Source organism: Ictidomys tridecemlineatus, chromosome 4 (assembly GCF_052094955.1).
Source record: "Ictidomys tridecemlineatus isolate mIctTri1 chromosome 4, mIctTri1.hap1, whole genome shotgun sequence".
NCBI lineage: Eukaryota > Metazoa > Chordata > Mammalia > Rodentia > Sciuridae > Ictidomys > Ictidomys tridecemlineatus.
The window spans coordinates 141,465,282-141,491,992 of NC_135480.1; the positions used below are offsets into that span (position 1 = coordinate 141,465,282).

At 33.9% G+C, this 26,711-nt stretch overlaps 1 protein-coding gene across 3 annotated transcripts in view; it reads right to left on the reverse strand.

Moving 5' to 3' along the window:
- The window catches only part of Smc5 (structural maintenance of chromosomes 5), a 94,665-nt gene that overhangs the window by 5,020 nt on the left and 62,934 nt on the right, over positions 1-26,711 (reverse strand). For 2 of the 3 annotated variants that reach the window (XR_005733912.2, XM_005324097.4), the window contains exons 14-22: positions 24,270-24,443; positions 23,997-24,166; positions 21,476-21,599; positions 20,723-20,845; positions 6,839-6,964; positions 4,388-4,432; positions 3,874-3,969; positions 3,332-3,436; positions 2,994-3,113 (exon numbers count right to left, since the gene is read on the reverse strand). Coding sequence is in view for 2 of the 3 variants with exons in the window: in XM_005324097.4 (XP_005324154.1) it covers positions 2,994-3,113; positions 3,332-3,436; positions 3,874-3,969; positions 4,388-4,432; positions 6,839-6,964; positions 20,723-20,845; positions 21,476-21,599; positions 23,997-24,166; positions 24,270-24,443 (1,083 nt within the window). In the remaining variant the exon portion in view is untranslated. The remainder of the gene's footprint in view (positions 1-2,993; positions 3,114-3,331; positions 3,437-3,873; positions 3,970-4,387; positions 4,433-6,838; positions 6,965-20,722; positions 20,846-21,475; positions 21,600-23,996; positions 24,167-24,269; positions 24,444-26,711) is intronic. The other variant, XM_040285677.2, reaches the window with a different exon arrangement.

Sequence of the window (26,711 nt, forward strand, 5' to 3'; positions counted from 1 at the left end):
GTGGTGAGTACATTAGAGAGTGTAAGACTAACAGAACTTTTACAAAAATGTAAAACTGTTGGGGGCTGGGAATGATTTATGGATTTGTTTGAGCCATCTTAAGGCAGGGGTCTTACTCTCCTGAGAAATCCCATGGATTCAAGACTGCTCAGATTATGCTGACTCCGCCTGTTGGCTCAGACAGCCCTAGGTTCAAATGCAGCAGCCTGGAAGTAGAGGAGGTGGACGTAACCTGCTAAGTCCCAACCAAGTTGTCTTTGCCATCTTCTTCCTGTTTTCCTCAGGAAGTTCTTCAACTCTGAATCCCACTGGTGTTCCTACCCATTTAAATAAAATAGGTGGGCTCCATTTGGTTGTTAGATCCAGTCTCCATCAGAGCTGGACCATCCCACCATGCCCTCCACTTTTCTCTTATGTCTTTATTTCTTAAATTTCTCTTACCTTTAATATTTCTAATCTGACACACTGCCCTAGTTTGGGGAAACTGAGTAAATGTCATGTGGGTAACGATAGTAAACTTCTTTAACCTTAAGGATTCTGTTACACTGTCAAATTTTAGAAATACCACTTTTAATCTGTTTGCCATCGCCTCCACCCCTCTGCCAAGCACACCAAAATAAATAAATGACAATGTAATAAACATGTAATACTTCTAATTCTCAATGTCAAGTTTTTAACTGACATGCTGCATTTCTTCCACAATAATTTTATTAACTCTATAATTTATGACTACCAGTTTTGATTACTATAGTTTTGCTTCTGGCTCTAACATCCATCCTTTACTCTTTCTGCCCTATTATAGCTTCTTTCATCTCACTGAAGACCTGAATAAAGAAGGCAATTAAAGAACTATGATTAAAGAGGTCAGAACAGAAGGGAGACAAAGGAAGAGGCTGAGAAGAGGTAAGAATGTCCATTATCCAGGAGCCTAGCACTGAATAATCATCTACAGAAGTGCAGTTATCATTTAAAACACAGTAAAAAAGAGCAGTGGATCTCATGGAGACTAAGGTATGGGAGGTGAGGAGGGCAGGGGGAAGTTTTGGAAAGCGATACTGACCAAATTATATTGTTATACTATGTGTGTATATGAATATGTAACAATAAATCCCATCATTATGTGCAACTACAATGTACCAAAAAAATTTTTAAAAATAAAAATAAAACAGAGAAAAGCTGTCCAGAAGAAAAAGCATGTGATAAAGTTACGGTATCATGCATTAGGAGTTAAAGAATGGGATCTCCACAACAGGTCAAGTTCCATATATTTCACTGTGCTTCCTTGATTATATATTTATGCCTTAATTGGTCGAAATCTATATAGTTTGATTTCTTGTTATTTAAAAGCTAAGTGATATTTAGTAAATGTGTGTTTTTATTTTATTTTATTTTATTTACATCTGCCTTCCAAGATGGTTGAAAGAATTAAATAAGATAAGAAAATAAGATAATTAAATAAGATAACTTAAAAGTACTAGACACAAAGGAAGCATATTAAAAATTACTATTGTTATTATAATACATCCCTCTTAATTATAGCAAACCTAAGGAATGTACGGATGACAATCACTGTAGTAGTACCTAATATCTTAGATCTGGTACTCAAAAAATAAAATAATATTTTATATTTATGCTTCAAACTACACAGATGAAGGAATTAAGGGTCTAAACTCCTCAGGGGGAGTGTTACCTTGTTTTATAATTATATATGTAACATAACACAAAATTCCATACATGCTAAAATGGAAAATTTGTGAAGTGATATTTTTTACTATCTTCTCATCAAAATTTTATTGTGGAGAAGTTTTCAACATACACAGATTATTCATAATTAGTATTATTTTGGTACTAAGGGGTTGAGCCAGGGGAGCTTTACCACCAAGCTATATCCCCAGTACCTTTTTTTAAATACATTTATTTTATTTATTTTTATGTGGTGCTGAGAATCAAACCCAGCACCTCACATTTGCTAGGTGAGTGCTCTATCCCTGAGCCACAACCCCAGCCACCTGCTCAGTACCTTTTTAAATTTTATGTTTATGTAGCTAGTATTACACATGCGTGCCACTGTGCCTGGCTTCAATTAACAAAAATTAGAGAGAACACTAAAACAAGTTCAATGTGCCAGCAACTAGCCTCAACTATGATCAATATATGGCCAATATTGTTTCATTTATAAACTCACCTACTTCTGTTTCCCAATTATTTTGAAGCATCTATATACATTTCTTTTATTTATTTATTTACTTATTTTGGTAGGGGTAACTAAGGATTAAACCTAGGAGTGCTTTACAATTGAGCTACATCCTCAGCCCTTTTTATTTTTTATTGTGAGCTAAAGTTCACCAAGTTGCTTAGGAACTAAGTTTCTGAGGATAGCCTGGAACTTGCAATCCTCCTTTCTCAGCCTCCCAAGTTCCTGGGATTACAGGTATCCACCAACACACCTGACTCTCTTTCTTTTCTGGTGCTGGGGACTGAATCTAGGGCATCTGATATACTGAGCACGTGCTCTACCACTTAGCTACATCTTCAGGCTCTCTTTACACATCAACATGAACTGTGTGTGGCTCAAAAAATTAGCACATTTCCAAATATTTTTGTTCTTTTAAATTTCTGATCAAAAAGGAACTTCTGACATACAGTGTATTTTAGTAATGTTTTCTAATTTAATGATTCTTCTAACTTAGAAAGTGGTTATTCAACATGGCTGAATAACCCTTACTCAAATTGGACACAAACAGAGCTAGTAAGGAATTAGTCACTAATCTCAAACATCCACCCACCCTTGCAGGGTTAAAAAAAAAAAAAATAGAACAACAAACCCCGCAAAAACATGACCTTAAAGGAATACCATAGGTGGTCTTTTCCTTTGGATAATTTTTTAGTAAGCCAAATTTTCAGACATAATTCTAAAGTAAATTATTTTACATGTACTTTTAGCACTTAATTAAAATTAATTGCCAAGAAATATATTCCAAAAGCTATTTTACCTCATTTTCTGTATGGAGATCAACTTCACCAGCACACTGCATGGAACTAAAAAAATTGCTGAATTTTTCATTAATTTTTTCTACCAGCTCTTTTAAGGGATTAAGCCACCTTTCTTTTACCTACAAAAAAGGCAATGTAAATACATAATTTTAAAGAAGTATTATTATATTCTGATATATACCTTTACATAGAACAAATTTTATATCAATATCGATCTAGTTATGGGAAAACACTTTTTTTTTTAAGGGGTATATCATTCCATTTTCTATTATTCTAAATGCCCAAACCATTAATAATAAGCATATGATAATAAATAAATAAATATTTACAAAATTACCTGTGAAATGTTTTCCCTATATTTATCTAGTTCAACTTTCTTTCCCTTTAGTTCCTCAGTTAACTGTTCAATTTCTTCTTCTCTTTTTGTGTATTCCTCAACCACCTGGCAGAAAAAAATGTTCCTTTAAGATAAATCTACCAAAGGATAACATTATGTAGAATTTTGCATCAATGAAAACATTAATTGAAAACGTCAATTGTGTTGCACTGTTTGTATGCAATTAATATATGTTCTTATTACATACTGAAATGCCATTTTTTAAATCCTTGAAAAAAATAGACGTTACAGTATTTCAAGTTAACCCAACTATTCTTTTTATAAAGAAAAGGCACGGAACACTGTGTTCCTTAGGAAGAATCTATTTAAAATTCTAATAGATTCAGAATCTGGCATTTAAAGCACATTGTTCCTGCTGTCTAGCTTATTATTACCAAGGCTCTAGTACAGAGTGGGAGGCAAGTACTGAAGGGAACTGTGTGGTGTGTGTGGAGGGGGGCAACTGTGGTGGCTGCAGAATGGGAATAGAGAAAGAGGCATACTGTAGGATTCAGTCCTGTGAAGCAGGAAGCTCTTGATCTTTCTTCAGTTAATAAAGCATCAATTTCATCCAATGTGTTTGGAAGATCTTGGAAAGCCTAAAGAGGAAAAAAAATTACCTATCATTAGAGATAGCACAGCAAAAACAGTTCCAATCAAATAGTTAAAAAGAAAGATAATATACTAATTATCTACTATCTAATCGATAACATGCTAGCATTCAAAGTTGCAAAGGAAATATAAACAAGGTCTTTTGTCTTCAAAAAGCTTACACTTTAAAAGAAATCAAAATGTATACAGTGGGTAATACCTTAAGGCAATGTAATGATGTTGAGTATTAAAATAAGCAGTACATATCACAGATTATGGAATTTGAAAAAGTACCAGTTCATGCTATAGGAGAGTTAAGAGAATTGAAAGGCCTAGAATTCATCTCTGGGCCTTAAAGCAAATGGCTAAGGAAGAACAAGGCAGAAAGGAAACAGAAGCTTGGAAAAAAGAAGGAGCACTGCATACCATGGGGGGTGAGGAGTTGTGTCCATTTGGAATGGTGGGTACTTGCTGAATTGGTAGAATGGGTCCAGAATATGTGGGGCATTGAAAGAGAGCAAGAAGTTAGAACTTTATACTGTACTTATGAAGAACTACAAAAGCAACCTAAGAATCCAGTTACTTTGACAGTAGAATTTCACCACAGGACCCTCTTCTGAATCCATGCCACAGAGACAAATTAGAACAGATACCTAAGCATGAGGGGAGACAAGCAGTACATTGTTTTGCCTAGCCCATATACTAAAAGGTACAATATGAATCTTGAAATCCTAAAAGAGATTGATAAATTATATTAATCTAATATCTTAATCTTTTTTTAATCCTTTAGAATGCAGTTCTACTTCTATAGACCTTTATATATTTATGTACATTTGCTGACTCTCTAACTTGTCCATGGAGCTTTGAGCTTATATGCCTAACACTTACTTGCCTTCACCTGACTCTAACAGGCATCTGAAACAAAATCTTCATTTCATCCACCTTTTCCATTATTTTAAGCAAACACAATTCTCCTTCAATCTTTTCCATTCCAGTAAATAGCTCCACTATTTGCTCAGATGAAAAACCGAGGGGTTTCCTCTTACCCCTTCATCCAAATCCACCAGTAAATCCTATTAGCTGTGTCATTAAAAAGACTCTCTAAATTTATCAATCCCTCTCTTTCTAGTGCTACCATCCTAATCCATGCTACTATAATTTCTTGTCTGGTTCTCTAAATGGTCTCCTGCTGCCTTTCTTATATGTATTGTACAAGAATGACCCTACATAATCTGGTATCTGCCCTCCTCTCTGCTTGGATTATAATTTTTTAGTCCCACTGAGTTCCTTGTCCTGACATATGCTAAATAACTTCCATCTAAGGGGCTTTGTATGAACTACTTTCTCTGCTTGGAATACTTTTCCTCACATCTTCACTTGAGTAATTTCCTTTCTTCATTCAGGACTTATCAAAAATAGTATCTTCACCAGGCACACACCTGTAATTCCAATAGCTCAGGAGGCTGAGGCAGGAGGACTCTGAGTTCAAAGCCAGCCTCAGCATCTTAGCAAGGTCCTAAGCAATTCAAAAGGCCCTGTCTCTAAATAAAATGGAGATGTGGCTGAGTGGTTAAGCACCCGATTTCAATCTCCAGTACAAAACAAAAACAAAACAACAACAACAAAAAACCCAACCAATCAACCAACCAACCAACCAAAAAAAACTCCCACAAAACTATAACATCTTTATCTTACATTATCTATTTGCCTTTGTGTTTTTGTCTGCCCCATCCTGCAGACTAGAATGTTTCAGTATAGAAGAATGTCTATCTTGATTAATGCAAGTAATTAATACATTTTTAATGAATGTTAATTATCTTCTAATCCTGTTTCTTTCAAAAGCAGTATAAATTATCAAGGAAAATCATGCTATTTTTGAAAGATAACTAATGCAGATATTAAACTAATATTTATTTTATGAAAACACGTATTTTATGAAAAAACATATTTAGGAAAAATTCTAGTACTATCTTTAAAAACAATAACCTCCTCAATTAGTTTTACAGATTTCTACTCCATTCCTAACATTTACCCAGTCAAATCCATTCTCTGAGGTTTCTACATCAGGTATCAAAATAAAATCTCTGGTGATTTGACAAATGTAATCCAAGTTAGTCTTTTTTCCTGCTTTTTATATCTTTAGTATATATTTCATTATCTATTAAAATAAATTACAAATTAAAAACTAAAATAAAAGACATTCAAATACTAATTATTTAAAAACTAATTTTCTTACTTTATTTTGACATTATTTTCAATAGGCAGGAAAGGTGTCATCCCCACTTGTCAGATAAAGACTAGGATCATAGGTCGGGTATACAACAATGAAATGTGAACTGAAGGGAAACATTCACTAATTATACTGAGTGATGTCAGTCAATAAAATGAAGACACTGAGAGCTCCTTTTTCCTTTTCTGACAGATGTTAGTTCTTAAGATTCAGATCCCTGTAAACCCTAATTAAACACTCCAATTTCTAGGAAAACATTTTCATTTTGCCTTTGTTTCTCTAAGAATCATCCCACTTACTGTTTGTTACACACCAATTGCTGATACAATGCACTCCTTAAAGGTGGTTTGAGAAAAAAAGCTCACTTTTATTGCAAGAAAGATTATTATGGTACCAATACTTCTGTAAGGTAATTCCTACATTTTAATAACTTTAGTATTAAGTAATAAGACTGATGGCCAAATCTGAGTAGAGAAAATCCGCTGAATGAAATTACTTTATATGTGTATTCCATTTTAAAGTGGGAAAAAATCCCATATTTTTTATGACACATCATATTTTTCATGGCCTATTATAATGCATAAGATACTTTAAGCTTAAATTAATGTGTTATGGCAACTGTAGCATTATATAATTTTTATACTTACTGTCTGATATTCTTGAGGAACACTCTGCTCTGCACCAAGATTACATACTTGCCTAGCTCTCTTCATAAGTTCCTTGCATTTCTGCAATAATCTTTGTCTATTTTCATCCAACTCAATGAAACGTTGCTATTAGGAGAAAAAGAAACATTTTTTTTTTTTTTTAGAAAGAGTGAGAGAGAATGAGAGAGAGGGAGAGATAGAGAGAATTTTTTTAATGTTTATTTTTTAGTATTTGGCGGACACAACATCTTTATCTGTATGTGGTGCTGAGGATCGAACCCGGGCCGCACGCATGCCAGGCGAGCTACTGCTTGAGCCACATCCCCAGCCCCGAAAAAGAAACATTTTGAAAATCTGAACATTACTGTTAAATCAGAGAGCTGTTTAATTAAATTACCACATATCTGAAATTTAACGACCTTTTTCTAGTACCTTTTTTGTGGTTATTCATGGACCTATTCATTCCTTTACCAAATAATTACTGAGAACCTATTAAATGCCAGTATTATATTTTGCATGAAAACCTCAGAGACATGCTTATTTAAGAAACAAGTAATCTAATGTGATTAGAGGAGGGGAATTTGTCAGCAATCAGAGTTGGTAAGATGGGCAAGGGTCAGACTGGGAAAGTTTCACGCATGATGAGTAATCTACTGAATGCCTCTTATAGGCGAAGCATTATTATAACCCATAAGTAAATTAATCTGATCCCCATTACAATCTTGAGAAATACGTTATCTTTTTTTAGATGTGTCTGAGAGCTATTAAAAAAAATGTCCGAGGTTATGGAACGAGCAGTGAACAGGTGTTCAAGAAAGTGAAAGATCCAATTTGTTCTTCGCACTAAACTCAAATTGCACAAAAAACACCTTAAGTGTTGATGTCCTAGCCCCACCCCACATCTACTTACTTAGTATCTTGAGGATTAGGCTTTGATATCTATTTTTTAAAAAAGAATTTTTTAGATGTTGATGTACCTTTATTTTATTCATTTATTTTTATGTGGTGCTCAGAATCTAACCCAGTGGCTCACACATGCTAGGCAAATGACTAGCACTGAGCCACAACCCCAGTTCCTGATATCTATATTATTAATAAGGTCTTCAGGTGATTTTTATGCTCATGAATTTGAAATAAAATAAACTAAACTAAGATACAGTTGCGAAAAGTAAAAGGACCTTACTGTACTGAACATATGAGCAAGACTTTATACTAATCACTTAGTACTATTGTTTCCTTGAATGAATTCCTCAGTCTTTATGGCCTGAGAGAAATAAAAGAAAATGTTAAATACTCCCAGTAACCTTACTCTTCTCTTTAGGGGCCACTGTACTCAGGCAAATGTACAACAGGGGGCAATTGGAAAGGAACTAAATATTCCTAATGACTTCTATTCCTGCTTCCTGTTCCGTTCCTCTAATTTTGCTAAAATGAAGTTTGGGAAAGAAACATCACTGAGTTGTGGAAGCTCCGGACTTAGAAGGACAACTCATTTAATAGTTCCCTGCTGTATGTGAGGGGGCAAAAAGGGGCAGGGTATTAGCAAGGATGGTGGAATGTTATGGATATCATTATACAAAATACATGTATGAAGACTTGAATTAGGTGTTAACATACTTTGTATACAAACAAAGATATGAAAAATTGTGGTATATATGTGTATTAAGAATTGTAATGCAAAAAAAAAGTTCATGTATAAAGGCATAAATTGACGTGAACATACTTTATATACAGAGATACAAAAAAATTGTGTAATAAGACTTGTAATGCATTCCACTGCTGTCGTGTATTTTAAAAAAATAATAAAATCAATAAAAGATAAAAAAAGTTCTTTCTATACATACATGTTTTTGACATAATTCTTCATATAGCACCTACTCTTTTTTTTTTTGTACAAGGGATTGAACTCAGGGGCACTCGACCATTAAGCCACATCTATAGCCCTATTTTATTTAAAGACAGGGTCTCAGTGAGTTGCTTAGCACTTCACTTTTGCTGAGGCTGGCTTTGAACTCATGATCCTCCTGCCTCAGCCTCTCAAGCTGCTGGGATTACAGGTGTGCACCACCGTGCCTGACAGCACTTGTCTATTTTAAATCACAATTTTTGCAGATAGAAAGAAGGGACTATACATTTATATAAAATGCTTTAAATCAGAGTGGAATGGCTTTATTCCCATCTCTGTTTAGAGTTTAGCCTTTAATAGTTAATAGAGAACAGAAAATACTCAATCTATTTAAGATATAAGAGGAGAAAAGGGCGAAATTTACAAGTTACCCCCACTAATATCTCAGAAAATATTACTTTGTAGGTATATATCTTGAAAGAAATGAATAAATATTATCATTATTCTTAAAGGTTTTTTTTGAGAAAATTTAGTTGTTATGGAAATTGTATAGAAATATGGTAACATTAAACAATGAAAAACTTTTCTAAGAAGGCCCTCTTGTGGAAGAATTAAGAATTATTCACAGACTTTCTTATTCAAGTAGCTGAGTATTCTATTAACATTTCTATTTAGCAACTCACTAAAATAAAAGGCAAATAAAATAAAAACTGTATTCTGTACAAGCAGAATTAAATTAGATTTCTAGGTAGCATGAAGTTTTATTAAGATATTATCTCCAAAATCTGAATTTTTTTTTTTTTTTTTTTTTGGTATCAAGGATTGAACTCAGGGGCATTCGATCAATGAGCCACATCCCAGCCCTATTTTGTAGTTTATTTAGAGACAGGGTCTCACTGAGTTGCACAGTGCCTCGCAGTTGCTGAGGCTTGCTTTAAACTCGCAAATCAGCTGTCTCAGCCTCCCAAGCCTCTGGGATTACAGGAGTGCACCACCATGCCTGGTTTCTAAAATCTGAAACTTTTTAAGGGCTAACACCATAGGTAGAAAATTCCACATTTCTTATGATCAGTCATAGTCAATTCAGGTGTATTAGACATATATTATGTATATGAAGTATTCATGAAACATAAATGAATTTTTTATTTAAACTTGGGTCTCATCCCTAAGAGAACTCAGTATGTATAAGCAATTATTCCCAAACTGTGAAAACCTGAAATCTCAAACGCTTCAGATTAGAAATACTCAAAACTGTAAAACAACTGATATTTACTCTTCAAAGTTATATGTATCTCATGTAAGTAAAAAATATGTGTCATTCAGTTCTACTTTGCAGGGAAGTGATTTGCAGGTAGGCAGAAAAGAGATTAAACGGATAGCACAGAATTCCTACATTTAGTATTAAGAGGAATAAATAAACAACTTCTAATTCTTTTTTGGGGGTGGGGGGATGGAATCTAGGTGTGCTTAAGTCACATCCCCAGCCATTTTTTATATTTTATTTAGAGGCAGGGTTTCACTGAGTTGCTTATAGCCTTGACGAGTTGCTGAGGTTGGCTCTGAACTCATGATCCCCCTGCTTCGGCCTCCTGAATTGCTGGGATTTACAGTTGTGAGGCTCTGTGCCTGGCTTCAATTTCTAATTCTTATAACTTAATATCAATACTGATATAAACCTATACTTTCTAAACAAACACTAGTTTCATGCTAGGCAGCACACTAAGCACCTTGTCACACAGCCTTGGTACACTTCAACAGATGAATGGATAAGAAAATGTGGCGTATGTACACAATGGAATATTACTTAGCCCTAAAGAAAAAAGGTAAATGGATGAAAATGGAGATCATTAGGCCAAAGGAAATAAGACAATCCCCTAAAAACCAAAGACCAAATATTCTCTCTGATGCATGGATGCTAACACACAATAGGGGGCAGAAAATAAAAGTTCATTGAATTAGACAAAGGGGAAAAAAGGGAAGGGAGATAGAAACAGGAAAGACAGTAGAATGAATCTGACATAATTTTCCTATGTTCATACATGAGTACACAACTAGTGTAACTCCACATCCATACAACCAGAAAAATGGGATCCTTATTGGAAATAAGTTATATTCCATGTCAAAATACACTCTACTGTCATGCATACCTAAATATGTCAAAATACACTCTACTGTCATGCATACCTAAATAAATATATAAATGAACTGAATATCATATCCCTGAAGTAGTCAGATATTATATGTATGGCTATAGACAAAGATTAAGCTTGGACTCTTAGGAAATCTGCCCAAAGTTTAAAAAAAAAAAACAACTGTCCATCACTGTATCTGTATTCACACTTATCCTAGCTTAGCATCTGTCCTATAAGTATTCAAGATAGTGGTGACACTATCAAAGAGGGGCTCACAATTATATGCCTTTCCCTGGGAATGTTCTATTGGTCAGGAACTCTGCTGCCCTTTTTGCCTTCCAAAATCTGCATAAGTATCAACCCCATGAGGGTTAACAAACAACCTCTATTTCCCCTCAGCATCCTTACTATGTCAGTTTTCTTTTGCAAATTTATTTCCTTATTAAAGCAAAGGATAAAATCAGAATTGTTAGTAATGGTTCCTCAGAGGGATAGGTCATGTGTTCAAAGGGACAAGTAGGGGGAAAAAAGGGTTTTCCTTGGTTTAAGTGAATTGCATAGCAAGATGAACAGACAAGACAGATTAAAGCATATATAGGTAAATGGCAGCAAACATGAGAAGAAAAAAGAACAAGTAAAAGAGAAAGCCAAAGCTACTTAAATATACTTATATACTGTTTTTCTTTTTGAGAAAACGGAAAAAAGTTTTACTGCTTTGCTAGCAAAAGAGAAATAGGGGACTCCTGTCCAGAGGCTGTGATTCTGCCCATGAGCAGGAACAGTGGGCTTTTAAAGAGTTGATTCAAAGGCTACATTCCTCATGTTCTCTGTTGGAGTTGTAATTCACTTGTTAATTTGGGAGACAGACATTTCTGATATCTTCTGGTACCATCCCCCAAATCTTGGAGACTTTGTTCTTATGGTGGGTGTGTACTCAAGGACATACAACTCTGCCTAAAATGGGGAAGAAAGGTAATCCTGTTTCTCCTGAGACTGGAAGAGATTAGGGAGGAGCAGGGAGACAGGGAAGAGAAAGAAACAAGTCCATTTTAAAAATAAGCTGCAGTGGCAGAGAAGCAAGGGCTACATTCAGAGCAAAGTGGACCACTGTTAGATTTCTCCACCGTACAGTACACTCCATTTCTAAGGAAAAAAAGGGCGACAACATCTCCAAGCTGCTCTTCCTGCTGGAAGAGGGTGAAATTGGGGGAAGTAATCCAAAGTCCTTGTTCTCTATCAGGTGGGGTGTGGACAGTTAAGGGTATCCAGCATCAGAGAAGTTTAGAGGACCACAGTCGCAGATTGCTTATCATTCTTTGGGGATGCTATCCCTGAAATATGAGGACTTTCTCTCAGCATGGAAGTCACAAGAGATGGGCCTAGCATTGGGAACTTTCCATGGTTCTCCCACCGGCAACAGATTGCCCAATGAACGTGATCTTCCCCTCCGCTCTGCTAGGAAGGTCCCTCATAGTAGTACAGGGGATGGGCATATCCTGTTAGGAACTGAACACCCCACCTTTATCCTATTATGGTAAAGAACATTCAATGGAAGGTCTTTGATGTTTCCTAATATAAATAAAATATACTGTCTGAAGCTCCATCCATCTGATCAGCTTGTCCGTCCTGCCCCTGCTTTTGAAACTACTTTCTGTGTTCTGTGGTAAACAGTAGTAGTTGCTGTTTTATTTCTCTTAGCTTTTATTTCTCAGCCAGCCCACTGCACCCAGGAGAACCCCATACCCACTGCCCCACACAGATGTGAGAGGGAATTCTTGATTATTTAAAATGCTGGTATGGTGATGTAATCCTGTAATCCCAGCAACTCAGGAGGCTAAGAGGCAGGAAAATGGCAAATCCGAGGCCAGGATGGGCAATTTACAGAAACCCTGCCTGAAAGTAAAAGGCCTGGGTTCAATCCCTAGCAACACACACACACACACACACACACACACACACACACACACGAATGAAATGACCAAATGAGGGCCCTTACAAGTCCATTTTGCAAAAGTGAGAGGTTATACCAAGTCGGCTGTGTCTTTAGATAACAATGACATCAAATTACAGAGATCATTTGGGAAAATAAAAACCAGAACTCTTCATGTGGGTGTACCTCTTGTGTCTTAGTAAAAGAGGTTTAGAAAAGAGGCCAAGACCATCTATATAGATGAAACCAATTTCCATCATAGCTTTGAGAACTGAGTGGGTATTGTTCACAAGTAACAAAACCTAAAGGGATAAGCAGCTAATCAGAGGTTATTTCTCTAGACAGTATAACATGTCTGTCTTTGTAAAGAATTAATTAGCAATTCAAAGATTGAAAACAAAAGCTCCCAAGAAATTTCTCTAATTTCCAGAAACACAACAATCAATACTACTTTCTGTTACTACTAATAAAATAAATCATAACAGAATACTCCTGTCAATTTGTACCTAATCTTATCTGAACTAAGGCTACTGGAATAGCTTCACTATGTCAAGTTTAGAAGTGTGCTAACTCCAAAGCCATTATGATTTCACAGTATTTCCATAAACAGACATAAATCTGTTAGGTCTCATTAACAATGATTTAAAAATAAAACTTCAGGCACCAGGATCTAATATTGAATAATGACTAGATTTAGAACTCCATGCAGTATCTACATAATTGGTCAAGTTTTTCATGAAATCTCTTCAAAATATTATTTCCTATATTGAACAGCTACCTTCATAGGTTCAATCAATGAAGTAACTTTCAGCATGGACTCTACAATTATTAACCAAAAGAACAAAAGACCTCAGATGACCTTCCGACAAGGCCATAAGAAATGAGGTGGTTCTGAACTACTGCATCCATTTTGCTTATTTAGAATGAATACTATTATTCCTTTTGCGTTCCTTTCATTGTGGAAAAGGCTGTCTTCCCTGTCTCTGTTTGACTAGGTATATTTATACCTGCATGCTTTTACTTGTTTATCTGCTAGCACACACACACACTTTCCCCCTTTCTAGGAGAGGATTTGAAGAAGCTAGCTTCACAATAAGGAAGCTATTAATTGATTCTAATTTAATATTTCCATTCTCCTGTGCAGTTCTGTCTAAAACTTCCTAAAGCCTATATTCTAAATATGCTTTCCACAAAAAATTAGCACTATGGCTTACTTTGATATAACAAAAACTATTTTTTCTTTAAAAATTTCATTTTTTTACTGACTTTTGGGACTAATGAACTTTATATAAACTACATATGTTTACTGTACAACTTGATGAGTTCTGACAAATACATACAACAATAAAACCACCACCACCGTCAAGATAATACCACATCTACCACCCTCAAAAGTGCTGCCCCTCTGTAATCCATCCCACTATACCCCTTCCCAGGCAACCATGCCTTCTGTTGCTAAGCATTCTGTATTTTGCAGAATTTTATAAACAAAATCATATAGTTCATAATGTTTTTTGGTCTGGCTTCTTTCAATGAGCATATGTGACATCTTCATATTATATAAATGCTTCATTTCTTTTTGTGGCTGAGAAATAGTCCCTTGTGTGCATATATAATTTGTTTTGTCATTCAACAACTTCTGGGCATTTGTTTCTAGTTTTTACCTCTTATTCCAAATAATTTTCCAAATGGTCACACAATTTAAATTCCTACCAGCAGTAGGGGAGTTCTAGTTGCTCTAATTTCTCACCAGCACTTTGGTCTTTTTGACTAATAAGGAAAATATTTTATGCTTCGAGGGCTTCATAAAGTCTCCGTCATATATTCTTCTTTTTAAAAGAAAAAATTCTTTGCAAAATGTAAAAACTATTCTTAACTCACAGGAATTTAACAAAAATATGACTTTTAGCTGGATTTGGCCCAAAGGTATAAGTGTCCTTGGTCTAGATACAAGGTGTATGTTTTGCAAATATATTCTCCCAATTTGTGGCTTGCATTTAAAAAAGAGCAAAAGTTTTAATTTTGATGAAATATGATTCTTTTTCTTTTATAATTTGTCCTTATACTCTATTTAAGCAATCTTTGTAAATTCCAAGGTCACTGGGATTTTTTCTCTTCTATTAAAATCAAGACATTTTGCAGCTTTAGTTTACATTTAAGTCTGTGATCTATTTGTATATGGGATGAGCTAAAGATTGTGGTTCATTTTTCACATGACTCAATTGTTCTAGCCCAATTTGTCAGAAAGAATTATTTTTTCAATTGAATATGTGAATCTAATTCCGTTCCATTAAAATATATATATTTTAAAATATATATATATATATTTACAAAAATGTTATCTTGATTACTGTAACTTTAAAAGCCTTAAATGTGAATCCCGCAAATTGTTCTTTTTCTTGGGGGTGGGGTGGGTACCAGAGGTTGAACTCTCGGGCACTTGACCACTGAGCTTCATCCCCAGCCCTATATTATATTTTCTTTAGAGACAGGGTCTCACTGAGTTGCTTAGTGTCTTGCTATTGTTGAGTCTGGCTTTGAACTCGTGATCCTCCTACCTTAGCCTCCCAGGCTGCTAGGATGAAAATTGTTCCTTTCTTTAGAGCTGTTTTCATTTTTCTAAACTCATTGTAATTAGGAACTATTTGTCAACTTCTCCTAAAAACTTTCTGGGAATTTTATTTAATCTATAGACTTGAAGAAAAATTGATATTTTTAACAAAATCTGAATCTCTGATCCAGGAAACAATGTATTTAATTTCTCTTAGGAAAAACTTCTCATTAAAGTTTTGTAGCTTTCAGTATAAGAGCCTTGTAAATATATTCTCAAATATTTTGTATTTTTGGTGTTATTATAACAATACTGCTTTTAAATTTTAATTCCCAAGCTAGGTGGCTCCCACCTGTAATCCTAGCAATTCAAGAGGCTGAGGCCTTAAGCAACTGAGCAAGTTCCTGTCTCAAAATAAAAAAAAATAAAAAGAACTGGGGATATAGCTCAGTGATAAGGCACCTAGTACCAGGGATGAGGAGGATTTCAATTTCCAATTGTTCATTTCTAATAGACGAAGCCACAACTCATCCTGATGAATTAAATTTACTGTTAGTTTTAGTAGCATTTTTAGAGATTCCTCAAATTTTCCAGAGATGATCACATCTGTCTGAAATCACTAGGTTTCTTTTTTTTTTCAGTTGATTTGTCTTTTATTTCTTTTTTTACTTTACTGTATTGGTTAGACCCTCTAGTACAATGTGGAAGAAGAGTGGTTTGTATGGATACTTTCCTTGTTCCAAATTCTAAGAGGAAAGTAAATAGTCTTTTATCATTGAGTATAGTATGAGTTAAGATTTTGTAGATGTTCTTTATCAGACTGAGGAAGTTTTCTTCTTTTCCTGATGCAGAAATATTTTATCATGAAAGAATACTGGTTTCTATCAAATATTTCTTCTGCATAAAAGAGAACATAATCTGTTTTTTTCTGTTAATACAATGACTTACGCCAATGAATTTCCAAATGTTAAAGCAACCTTGTATATCTGGGATAAAACCCAGTTAAGATGTATTATCCTTTTGTTATACTGTTGGACTTGATTCGTTAACATTTTATTAAAAATTTCTACATCTGTAGAGGATGGAGGATTTTTTTAGGGCAGTGGAAATATTCTTTGTGATGCTATTAATGGTAGATGTATGCCATTATACATTTGTCTAAACCCACAGAGTGTATACATTCAACAAGTGAACCCTAACAAAACTACAGACTGGATAATTATGATGTGTCAATGTAAATTCATCAACTATAACAAATATACTACTGTGATAGGGGAGAAAAATAATTGATGGGGCTGTGCAAGTATGGGGACAGTAGCATATGAGAAATCTCTGTAGCTTCCACTCAGTTTTGCTATGAACTCAAAACTGCTCCAGAAAATTATTATTTTTTTTTTTTTTAAGATAGGTCTCACTAAGTTGCTTAAGAGCCTCACAAAATGCTGAGGCTGAATTTAAACTTGTGTTCCCCCTGCCTCATGCTCCACAGCTGCTGGCATTACAGGCATGTTCCATTGCACCCAGATAGGAAAAAAAGGCTTAAGAAAGAAAGAAAAAAAAATTATGCAACTGTGTTCATGAGAGGTATTGTTTTTATCTGGTTTTTATATCCCATAATGCTGGTCTCATACAATGTGTCAAGAAGTATTCCTTTTTCTTAACCTTCTGTAGGACTTGAGATAGAACAAAGATTAATTCTTTCTTTAAATGAACGGAAAGAATTCACGAGTGAAGAGTCTGGGACCTGCATTTTCTTTGTGGGAATGTTTTTAACTACAAATTCAATCTTGTAATATATAGGGCTACAATAGTTATTTATTTCTTCTTGAGACAAGTGTAGTAGTTTTGTGACTTTTAAGGAATTTGTCCTTTTATCTAATTTGTCAAAGATTTTGACACAAAGTTGTTGATCATATCTCTTAATATCCACTAATGTCTGTAGTATCTGTAGAGCTATGTATCTCTCACATTAAGTTCTCCTTTGCTGCCCTTTGGTCATAAACTGCAGCAATCACAGGGCTCAACTTGTTTTCCCCCCTTCTTTTATAATCAATGTCCTTTGCTGCCAACAACTGCTTCATATATTTTGTCATATTTTTTAGTGGCTTATAGTGAGAGGGTAAATATCATGCTCCCTGTTATTTCAGCATGACCAAAAATGGAAGCTTTATCTTTTTTTTTAATATTTATTTTTTAGTTGTAGTGGTCAATACTTTTTTTATGTGGTGCTGAGGATTGAATCCAGGGCCTCATACGCGCTAGGCGAGCACTCTACCACTGAGCCATAACCCCAGCCCCAAGCTTTATCTTTTTACTATGAAAAATTTTAAACATATAAATGTAGATAATAGTATAATAAACCTTCATGTACTTAGCATTTAGTTTCTACAATTCTCAATCCATGACCAATACTCCTTTCCTACATGAACCCCTCTCTAGACTGTTTTAAGTGATCTCATATATCTTCCAATTTCTCCTATAAATATTACAGCAATGTATGTCTAGAAGATAAACTTTTTAAAACTCCACAACCATAATACCATTATCAAACTTAAAACACCATCAATAATTTTAGCATCAAACACTGAGTCAGTATTCATATTCTTCTGAATTGTTTTTATAGTTGATCTATTCAACTCAAGATTAAAATTAGGTCCACACATTACTTTTAGTTAACTTTGGGTTAACATGGTTTTTAAGTCCTCTTAAACTTAGTTTACTTTTGTCCTTGAAACTTATTTTAGAAACTGCACTGTTCAATAAAATAGGCATCAAAAAGCACTTAAAATGTAACTAATGTTATACTGAGGAGCTGAATTTAAAAATTTTAATTTAAATTAGCAACTGACTTTTGTTCCAGCTATCAGACATGTTTAGAGCAACTTGGGTGTAAAAACCAACTTTTGCAATTGTTAAGTTTTATTAAATACAAATTCAGATAAAATATTTTTGATGAAAATTATCATCTGACTTGAGATGTATTAAGCATAAAATCAATTATTTTGAAGACTTAGTATGACAAGGAGATATAGAACAGGTAATTAATAAATTTTCTATAAAACCAAATATACTTTTATAACTAATTTAATCTATTTCTTTTTACTTTCTAAAATTTGGCCATTAGAAAGAGTATAATTACACATAACATCTTACATTGTATTTCTATTAGAAAGTTTTTTTTTTTTTTTAAGCTTCAGGAGTTTTTTTTTTAACTTTATTTGTTTTTATTTTTATGTGGTGCTGAGGATCAAACCCAGCACCTCACATGTACTAGGCAAGCGTTACACCTGAGCTACAGCCTCAGCCCCTAATAAAAAGCATTTAAGTAAACCATTTGTCCTATGGGGTCCTCTATATTTTGGACTTTGCTATTTTGCATTGTGTCATTTAATGTATTTCTTGCTTCTTACAGTTCCTGAAAACTGGGAATTTTAGATCAGTGGTTCTCTACTGAGGGGCAATTTTACTACCCAGAGTAAATCTGGCAATGTCTTGAGACATTTTTGATTATCACTACTAATGTGTGTATTACTACTATCACCTGGTTGGCAGAAGCCAGAGTGCTGCTAAACATTCTATAATGCATAAGAAAACCTCTCACAAAAAGAATTATTCAGTTCAAAATGTCAATAGTGCTAAGGCTGAGAAACCCTGCTATCAGGGATTATGAAGACTGGAATTTGATTATTTCACAAGATTATTCTACAGGAGACAGCATACCCTTTTATGAGTATATAAAATATGTGGCTTTTTGAGTATTAGCTAATGTGACATACTGATTCATTAGCAGCTGCAAAGTGGTGATATACTAATCCTGTAATTCCTTTTTCATTCATCAGATTATTTTTGTAAAGCAAAATTCCTCTCTCATTTATTTATCAAAAACAATAGTTAACATAAGAAATGTAGGATAAATGCTTAAATTCTCTTTATCATTTTTCAATATAATAAGTTGGTTGCCTAAATGTCACACAAAGTGACCAATACTATTTTTTCAGTATCATGAATTTGTGGATTTAGACATTTGTGTTTTCATGTAGGATCCCTTCATTAGGGATCAATAGGAGAGTCTTCATGTAGGTTACTGAGATCTGTTAACAATCAAGTTGTCTTTTATTACTTTCTTACTTTCCCATATGACAAGATGATCTAGGGTTACTTTATATATATTTTTCCTGGGCCTGGAAATCAGAATCAGTCACTTCTCCAATGAGTCATTTTAGTAGAAAATAATATTTAGAGGTCATAATCTAAGTCATTTCAGTAAACAGAGTGAAAAAATTATTTTTCCTTTTTTTCAGAAAAAATACATTATAGCCTTTTTTAATACTTCCAATTCAAATAAACACCTTTCAAGTTTTATTACTTCATCTTCTTTATTTTACATCTAATATAAAATTCTATGCTGAAAATTCTAATGACATTAACATAATACTTATTTGCTTTACCCTATAACATTTTCAAGATAATGTTCCAAATACTGTTATTAACTATATATATATATATATATAAACCCTGAAAACATTTTTTTAAAATATTTTTTTCTTTTTCTTTAGGTATTTAGACTCAAACTGCTATGCTCAAAGTGATTTGGAATAATTTTTCTGTAATGCTATACTGCTAACTCACAGTTAGATACAACTGTTTCATTTTGCTTCTGCTAAATCTGCCTCTCAAATTTTTTTGTTTATTTTACTGGAAGACAGTCCAAAGGAGAAAAAAAATAAAATCTGTTTACATGAATGTAGCTTTTAAAATTTTTTTAAAAAATAAATGACAGTGGAATGCATTACAATTTGTATTACACGTATACAGCACAAATTTTCATATCTCTGAAACATATAAAGTATGTTGACACCAATTCATGTCTTCATACATGTACTCTGGATAATGATATCTATCACACTCCACCATCCTTGCTAATCCCTTGCCCATTCCTTTTCCCTCTCATCCCTCTGCCCTAAATAGAATTCATCTGTAGCTTTTAACCTTACTTTTTCCTACTCCTGAACAATTACAAAGAAAATGTTCTAGTTTATTATTATAATTTTTAAATAAGTAAAATATGATCTTCTGACCCTTTCTTGATCATATTTAAAAATTATATAATAATAAACTAGAACTACCATCTTTGTTGCCAGATCTTCTTTGGGTTGAAGTTAATGTACTGTATCACATTTTCTTCCCTATGCACACTATTTCAGTATTTATCACTTCACAGCCAAATATTAACAGAAGATTAAATTGCTGAGGTTATACAGCCTTTAAGTCTTTAAAGTATTACTTTCTCAATTGGCAGGATGTATTAAATTTATAAATTAAATAGCATAAATATCATCATACTGCAAGTAATAACATATGACACACGTTTTTAAACTAGTCAGAGACTGGAATCTCAAAATATAAAATAAAGGTAAAAACATACCTCTGTGATGCGTAGTTGTGATGACGCAGCCATATAATCTGATTCTAATTTGTTCTTTTCTGAAATTACGGTAGTATTCTGAAGAATTAAGTCTACTTTTTCTATGTGCAAAGTAGTACAAATCTAGGGACAAAAATCCTTGAGTTTAGTTCTTTTCCTAAGGGTATTGTTTTTATTTTTTAAAATGAAAATATAAATCATAAGAACAAACAAAAAACAACATTTTTTTAGCCATGTGTGGTAGCCCACACCTGTAATCCCACTGGCTCTGGAGGCTGAGGCAGAAGGATCTCAAGTTCAAAGTTAGTCTCAGCAACTTAGCAAGGCCTTAAGAAACTTAGTGGGACCCTGTTTCAAAACATAAGAAAAAGGGCTGATGAAAATCTAATTTAAATTAAGCTAATTTAGTTAAATTACTAATACTTAAGTTTTTGCTTAAGACCTTACCTCCAATAAAGCACTCTGAAGTTTTACTTTTTTTTTTTAACCAGTTATTATCATTATTATTTTGCACCCAGGATTGAACCAGGGGTGTTTAACCACTGAGACACAACCCTAGTCCCTTTTTATATTTTGTTTAAAGACAGGCTCTCATTAAGTTGCTTAGGGCCTCACTAAAGCTGCTGGGGCTGGTTTTGAACTCACAATCCTTCTACCCCAACCTCCCAAATGACTGGGATTACAGGCATGTGCCACCACACCAAACTCTATAATTTATTTTAAAAATTATTCAAAATTAAGAAAATGACTTACCTTTACTAGGTTTGTTAATTCAGTAACAAGTTTTGCTTTCTGAATGTTTATTTCTCTGATTTTGGTAGTTGCTTTTCGCTCTTCCTCTTCAAGGTTACAAGTATCCTGTTCCATCAGTTTTAAACTGTATGACACATATGATGATGTAGAAATCAAAAGTTAAACAAAAGGAATGAACCAAAGCCTTAAGTCTCCTGCAGTTTTCTGTGCTATATTTAGCAATCCAATTCAAAAGTATAAACTGCTAGCTCCTAGATTAAATAGTTTTATGCAATCAAATCAAAAAGTATTTGTTGAGATAAATTATTCTTTACCAGTATAGTCTGATAATATTAATGGTATGGTAAAGGATCTGGAGCCAGATAGGTGGTTACAAATATCCTTTGTGCCACTCATCCATGCAGAGTGGAAACCTGAACAAGTTACTCTTATGAGTTTCAGTTTTGTCATCTGTAAATTGCAGATAATACTAGTATTTCCCTTACAGGAATATGAAGATTAAAAAAGGTCAACACTCGACATATTTAATATAGTGTCTGGCCCATAAATGACTAAAGAGTAGAAGCTGTTACTGTTGTTATTAATACTATTTATGAAACACAGTCCTTTCCCTTAAGGAGCTTACATCGAGAGAACTGATCAGTAGGTAAAAAACACAATTAAAAAAAAAAAAGACAATAACAATATGAAAAGTTAAAACCATACTTTTTTAAAGATGAAGAAACTAAGGCTCAGAAAATTTAAATTACCTAAAATCACAGATATTAAGTTGTAAGATGTATTTAACATCAAAATTCATGCTCTTTGCATTATACCATGCTACCCACAAAGAAAAAGAAGAAAGGATAGAAGCAATAATAAATAAGAATGAACAAGTTCAGTGGGTGTTGCAGAGTGGCTTAAATGGTACAAGTTAAGAATATGTTGGGATGGACATTCTGGTTGTTTTATTTATTTATTTTTTCAACAGTATTCTGAACTAAATGGAGAGGGGACTAGTCAGGGAGAGACTACTAACCAGGTCATCCCTGTATATCCCAAAATAAATAAAGGTAGGAACCCAAAAAGTCACTTCATTGCCTCCTACCCCCCAAATCCAACATTATCTTATAAGGAGAAAATTTAGTTTCAGACAATGAATCTACTACAGTAGTCACACAGTAAAGATTAAGTATATTGCAAACGACCAAACAGAAGTGAAGAGCTAAAAGTTAAAAAACAAAGAGGTTTAAAGTTGAAAAATGTTCTAAGAAGCTAGACTACATAGATGTATCTTACTTCAAGCAACCAAGGCATATTACCTTTTTGTGTGTGCCAGGAAATGATGAATCCAGGGGCACTTAAACACTGAGCCCCCATCCCCATCCCTTTTTTCTATTTTATTTAGAGACAGGGTCTCACCGAGTTGCTTAGGGCTTCACTAAGTTGTTGAGGCTGGCTTTGAACTTACAATCTTCCTGCCTGAGCCTCCCAAGCTACTGGTGTTATAGGTGTGTGTCACCATGCCCAGCAACATTCTGGGTTTTTAATTCCTAATACAGTAAAGATCAATAATATAATCCATATAAATAAAATTTATTCAGGGGACTCATTAATTTTAACCATGTAAATGGGTTTAGGGACTGGAACAGAAAAATTCACAGCATTTAAGATTCACCTCCCTTTCCCCTATGGACAATAATTATGTTTGACAAATGCCAAATGTCATCTTTGATATAAGGAGAGCAACTAAGAACAGAATAGGGAGGAAGGGCATGAGAAGATCACCATTAAACAGGGTCAAGAGGGGGATGGGAAAGAGAGAGAGAAGAGAAACTGCATGGTAAAGAAAGGAGACCCTCATTGTTATACAAAATTACATATAAGAGGAAGTGAGGGGAAAGGGGGAAAAAAACGAGAGAGAGAAATGAATTACAGTAGATGGGGTAGAGAGAGAAGATAGGAGGAGAGGGGAGGGGAGGGAGATAGTAGAGGATAGGAAGGGCAGCAGAATACAACATATACTAGTATGGCAGTATGTAAAAAAGTGGATGTGGAACCGATGTGAATCTGCAATATGTATACAGGGTAAAAATGGGAGTTCATAATCTGCTTGAATCAAATGTATGAAATATGATATGTCAAGAGCTTTGTAATGTTTTAAACAACTAATAATAAAAAAAGTTTAAAAATTGTGTTTAAGGAATAAGAAAAAATTTCAGAGAGAAATTACTATAAAATGTGCTTGTGGCAATGTGGTGTTGTTGCAGGGGTTTTGTTTGTTTGTTTGTTTGTGGTACTGGGGATTGAATCCAAGTATAGTCTACCACTGAGCTAAATTCTCAACCCCCCTTTTTTATATTGAGATACGGTTTTTCCTAAGTTGCCCAGAACACACTGAAGTTGTGATCCTCTTGTCTCAGCCTCTTGAGAAGCTGGGATCACAGGTGTGCGTTACCATGCCTGGACACAGGGTTTAATTAGTAGTTTCCCATGCAGTGCTTGGGACTCCCATCATTCCCTGTAAAAGGCCAAAAGATACCTTCCTAGTTTGGAACTAATTTTTTGTTCCAGTTGTCTCTTTTTTGTTTTTCTTTCAAGAAGCTCCTTCTTCTTTTGTCTCAGTTCATTGTCTTTGTGTTCTAGATGCCTGTTTGTCTCACGTAAGGCATTTAATCCTAAATCCACAGCTTGCAATTTTCTTTTAATTTCCTAGGGAATATTGAAAATTGTCAACATATTTTTAAAAGTTCGAGTTAAAGCATTAGAAAACCAGTTAATATTCTTTTCTAACCATTAAATCCAATTAACCAACCTTTAGCTGTTCTTCCAAGTGTCTTCTTTGTTCTAGATCCACTGTGACTGTGAGAAACTGGGCTACTTTCAGGGATGTGTTACTAGAAATAAGTTTGTTTGAATAAAAAGAAGTTTTCACCACATACTTTTCTTCTGCTGTATAAATTTGTTTTAATCGAGTTTCTTGTATTACCTATAATGTTAAACAAGAATTCATGAGCATCTAATAGAAAGACATGTTTTAAAGGACTAAAGAATTAAAACCATATATTAAGTAAATTCTGGAAGATCAAAACACACTAGGTATACTTTCTTCTTCTTTTTTTCCCCTTATCCTATCCAATAACATCTCTAAAAGGGTGAATAATACAACTTAGGTTATTATTTTGAAAAACCAAATGAGGGAAGAGTGAGGAAAAAATTGCACTAGCAAAGTCAGCTATACTTCCACTCTCTCCCAATTATACATTTGGAGCTTTATTACACTAAAAAATAGACCAGAGGAATTAGGTGCCCAGTATATTATACTGTTATTTTGATTAAGTAATTTACTATGTCCTCCCTTGGCTGTATTGTTCAAAGACATATAATCTTTTATTTCACCTTTTTTGAGGTCTTTTCTCTCAAGAACTTACACAAGGAGGTTCATAAGCATAACCATTCTGCCCATAAAAACATTATTAGATCTGTTTTTACATATTTATCAAGAGTAGGCTGCTATGATGGATTTTTCACCCAAATCTTTAAAGGTTAATAACAATGCTATTATGGCTTATTTCCTTCTAAAAATTTATAATTTAAGTGAACAGATAAGACACATTTAAGTACACTTAGTTAACAGGGTTATAAACTGTCATCCTAAATTCTAAATTTGCAATAAGATACAGTCCAGGTGAGATTAGCCTTTGCAAGTTTCATGAAAATGAGTTTTAACTGGGATTTTAACTGACAGAGATAACGAAAGGAGGGCATTCCTAGAAAAAGGACATTCAAACTAAAAAAGTGAGTAGACTTCTAAGATTAACCAAAGAGGTGAATCTTAGAAATTAGTGGGAGAACAATCCCATAAATAGTGTATAATCACTGTTAGAGAACTTAATATATTTAAGACTTGACAATAAAACATACACTAAAGAATATATTTTTATTCTAAGGAAGAAATATAGCTATTATTGCCATTACCTAAAAATGAAACAAAAAGAAAATTTATTCAAGGAAGAAATACAGCCATTATAACCATTTCTAGACATGAAACAAACAGAAGAACTAAGGTACAAAATTTCTCAATAAAAGTTTGTATATTGTGAAAGACAGCCAAGATAATATCATAGCTTTACCAGGTACTTGAAGCACTTCCTAACATGGATTAATTGTACATATACATGTCTAAAAATTATCTCATCATAATTTAAATTATTTTTACACAACAGCACAAGGCTGGGCATTGAGACAATCAAGTATAAGAAACATTCAATATAATCAAGAATTTAAAAAGTATTATTACTTATATAAATACCAAACAGATTAAGGTGAATGAAATATATCTGAAAAGAAAGGGTAAGAGAAGAAATAATTTTGTTTTAACGTGAGTTACAGGAATTGAATACTGTGACTTAAACAAAAGGTGGGGCTGGGAAGGATGGTAGAATAAGACAGACATTATTACCCTATATGCATGTATGTATGATTATACTACTGGAGTGACTCAGCACCATGTATAGCCAAAGGACTAAGAACTTATGCTCCATTTGTATACAATATGCCAAAATGCATTCTAATGTCATGTATAACTAATTAGAACAACAACAAAAAAGAATAAACCAGGAACTATGTAAAAAAAAAAAGTGAATCTTTTGAAGCATCATTCAAAAGATTTTCCAAATGCAATCTTTGCTCCTTTCTGCCGCAAAGTAAAGCTATGAAAGTCTACTGTCTTTCCCCATCAATAAGGAATTACTACTTCTACCCTTACTTCAAGAGATAGCTCTACCTATTCTTGGAGTTATGACATAAATTCGTTTCATCTACATAGATGGTATTGTTCTCTTTTCTAAATCTCACTGACTTAAGACACAAGAGAGGTACCCCCATATAAAGATTTCTAAATTTTTATTTTCCAAGTGATCCTACAAATATGTCATTTTAACCAAAGATACAGGCAATTTGGTACAAGCACTCTTTTTTTGCGAAATGAGTTGATAAGGGCCCTTTTCTTTTTTCCTTCTTTTTGTTTTTGTGGTCCTGAGGACTGAATTCAGAGCTTTATGTATCCTAGGTAACAACTCTACCACTGTTCTTTATTTTATTTTTAGATAATGTTTCACTAAGTTGCCCAGGTTGGCCTTGATTTTGTAATCTGCCTGCCTCACCCTTGACCCCCAAGCAATCCTGGTATTACAGATGCATCACTGCACCCATCTAAGGATTCTCATTTCTTTCTTTTTAACTTTTTTCCAGGGCC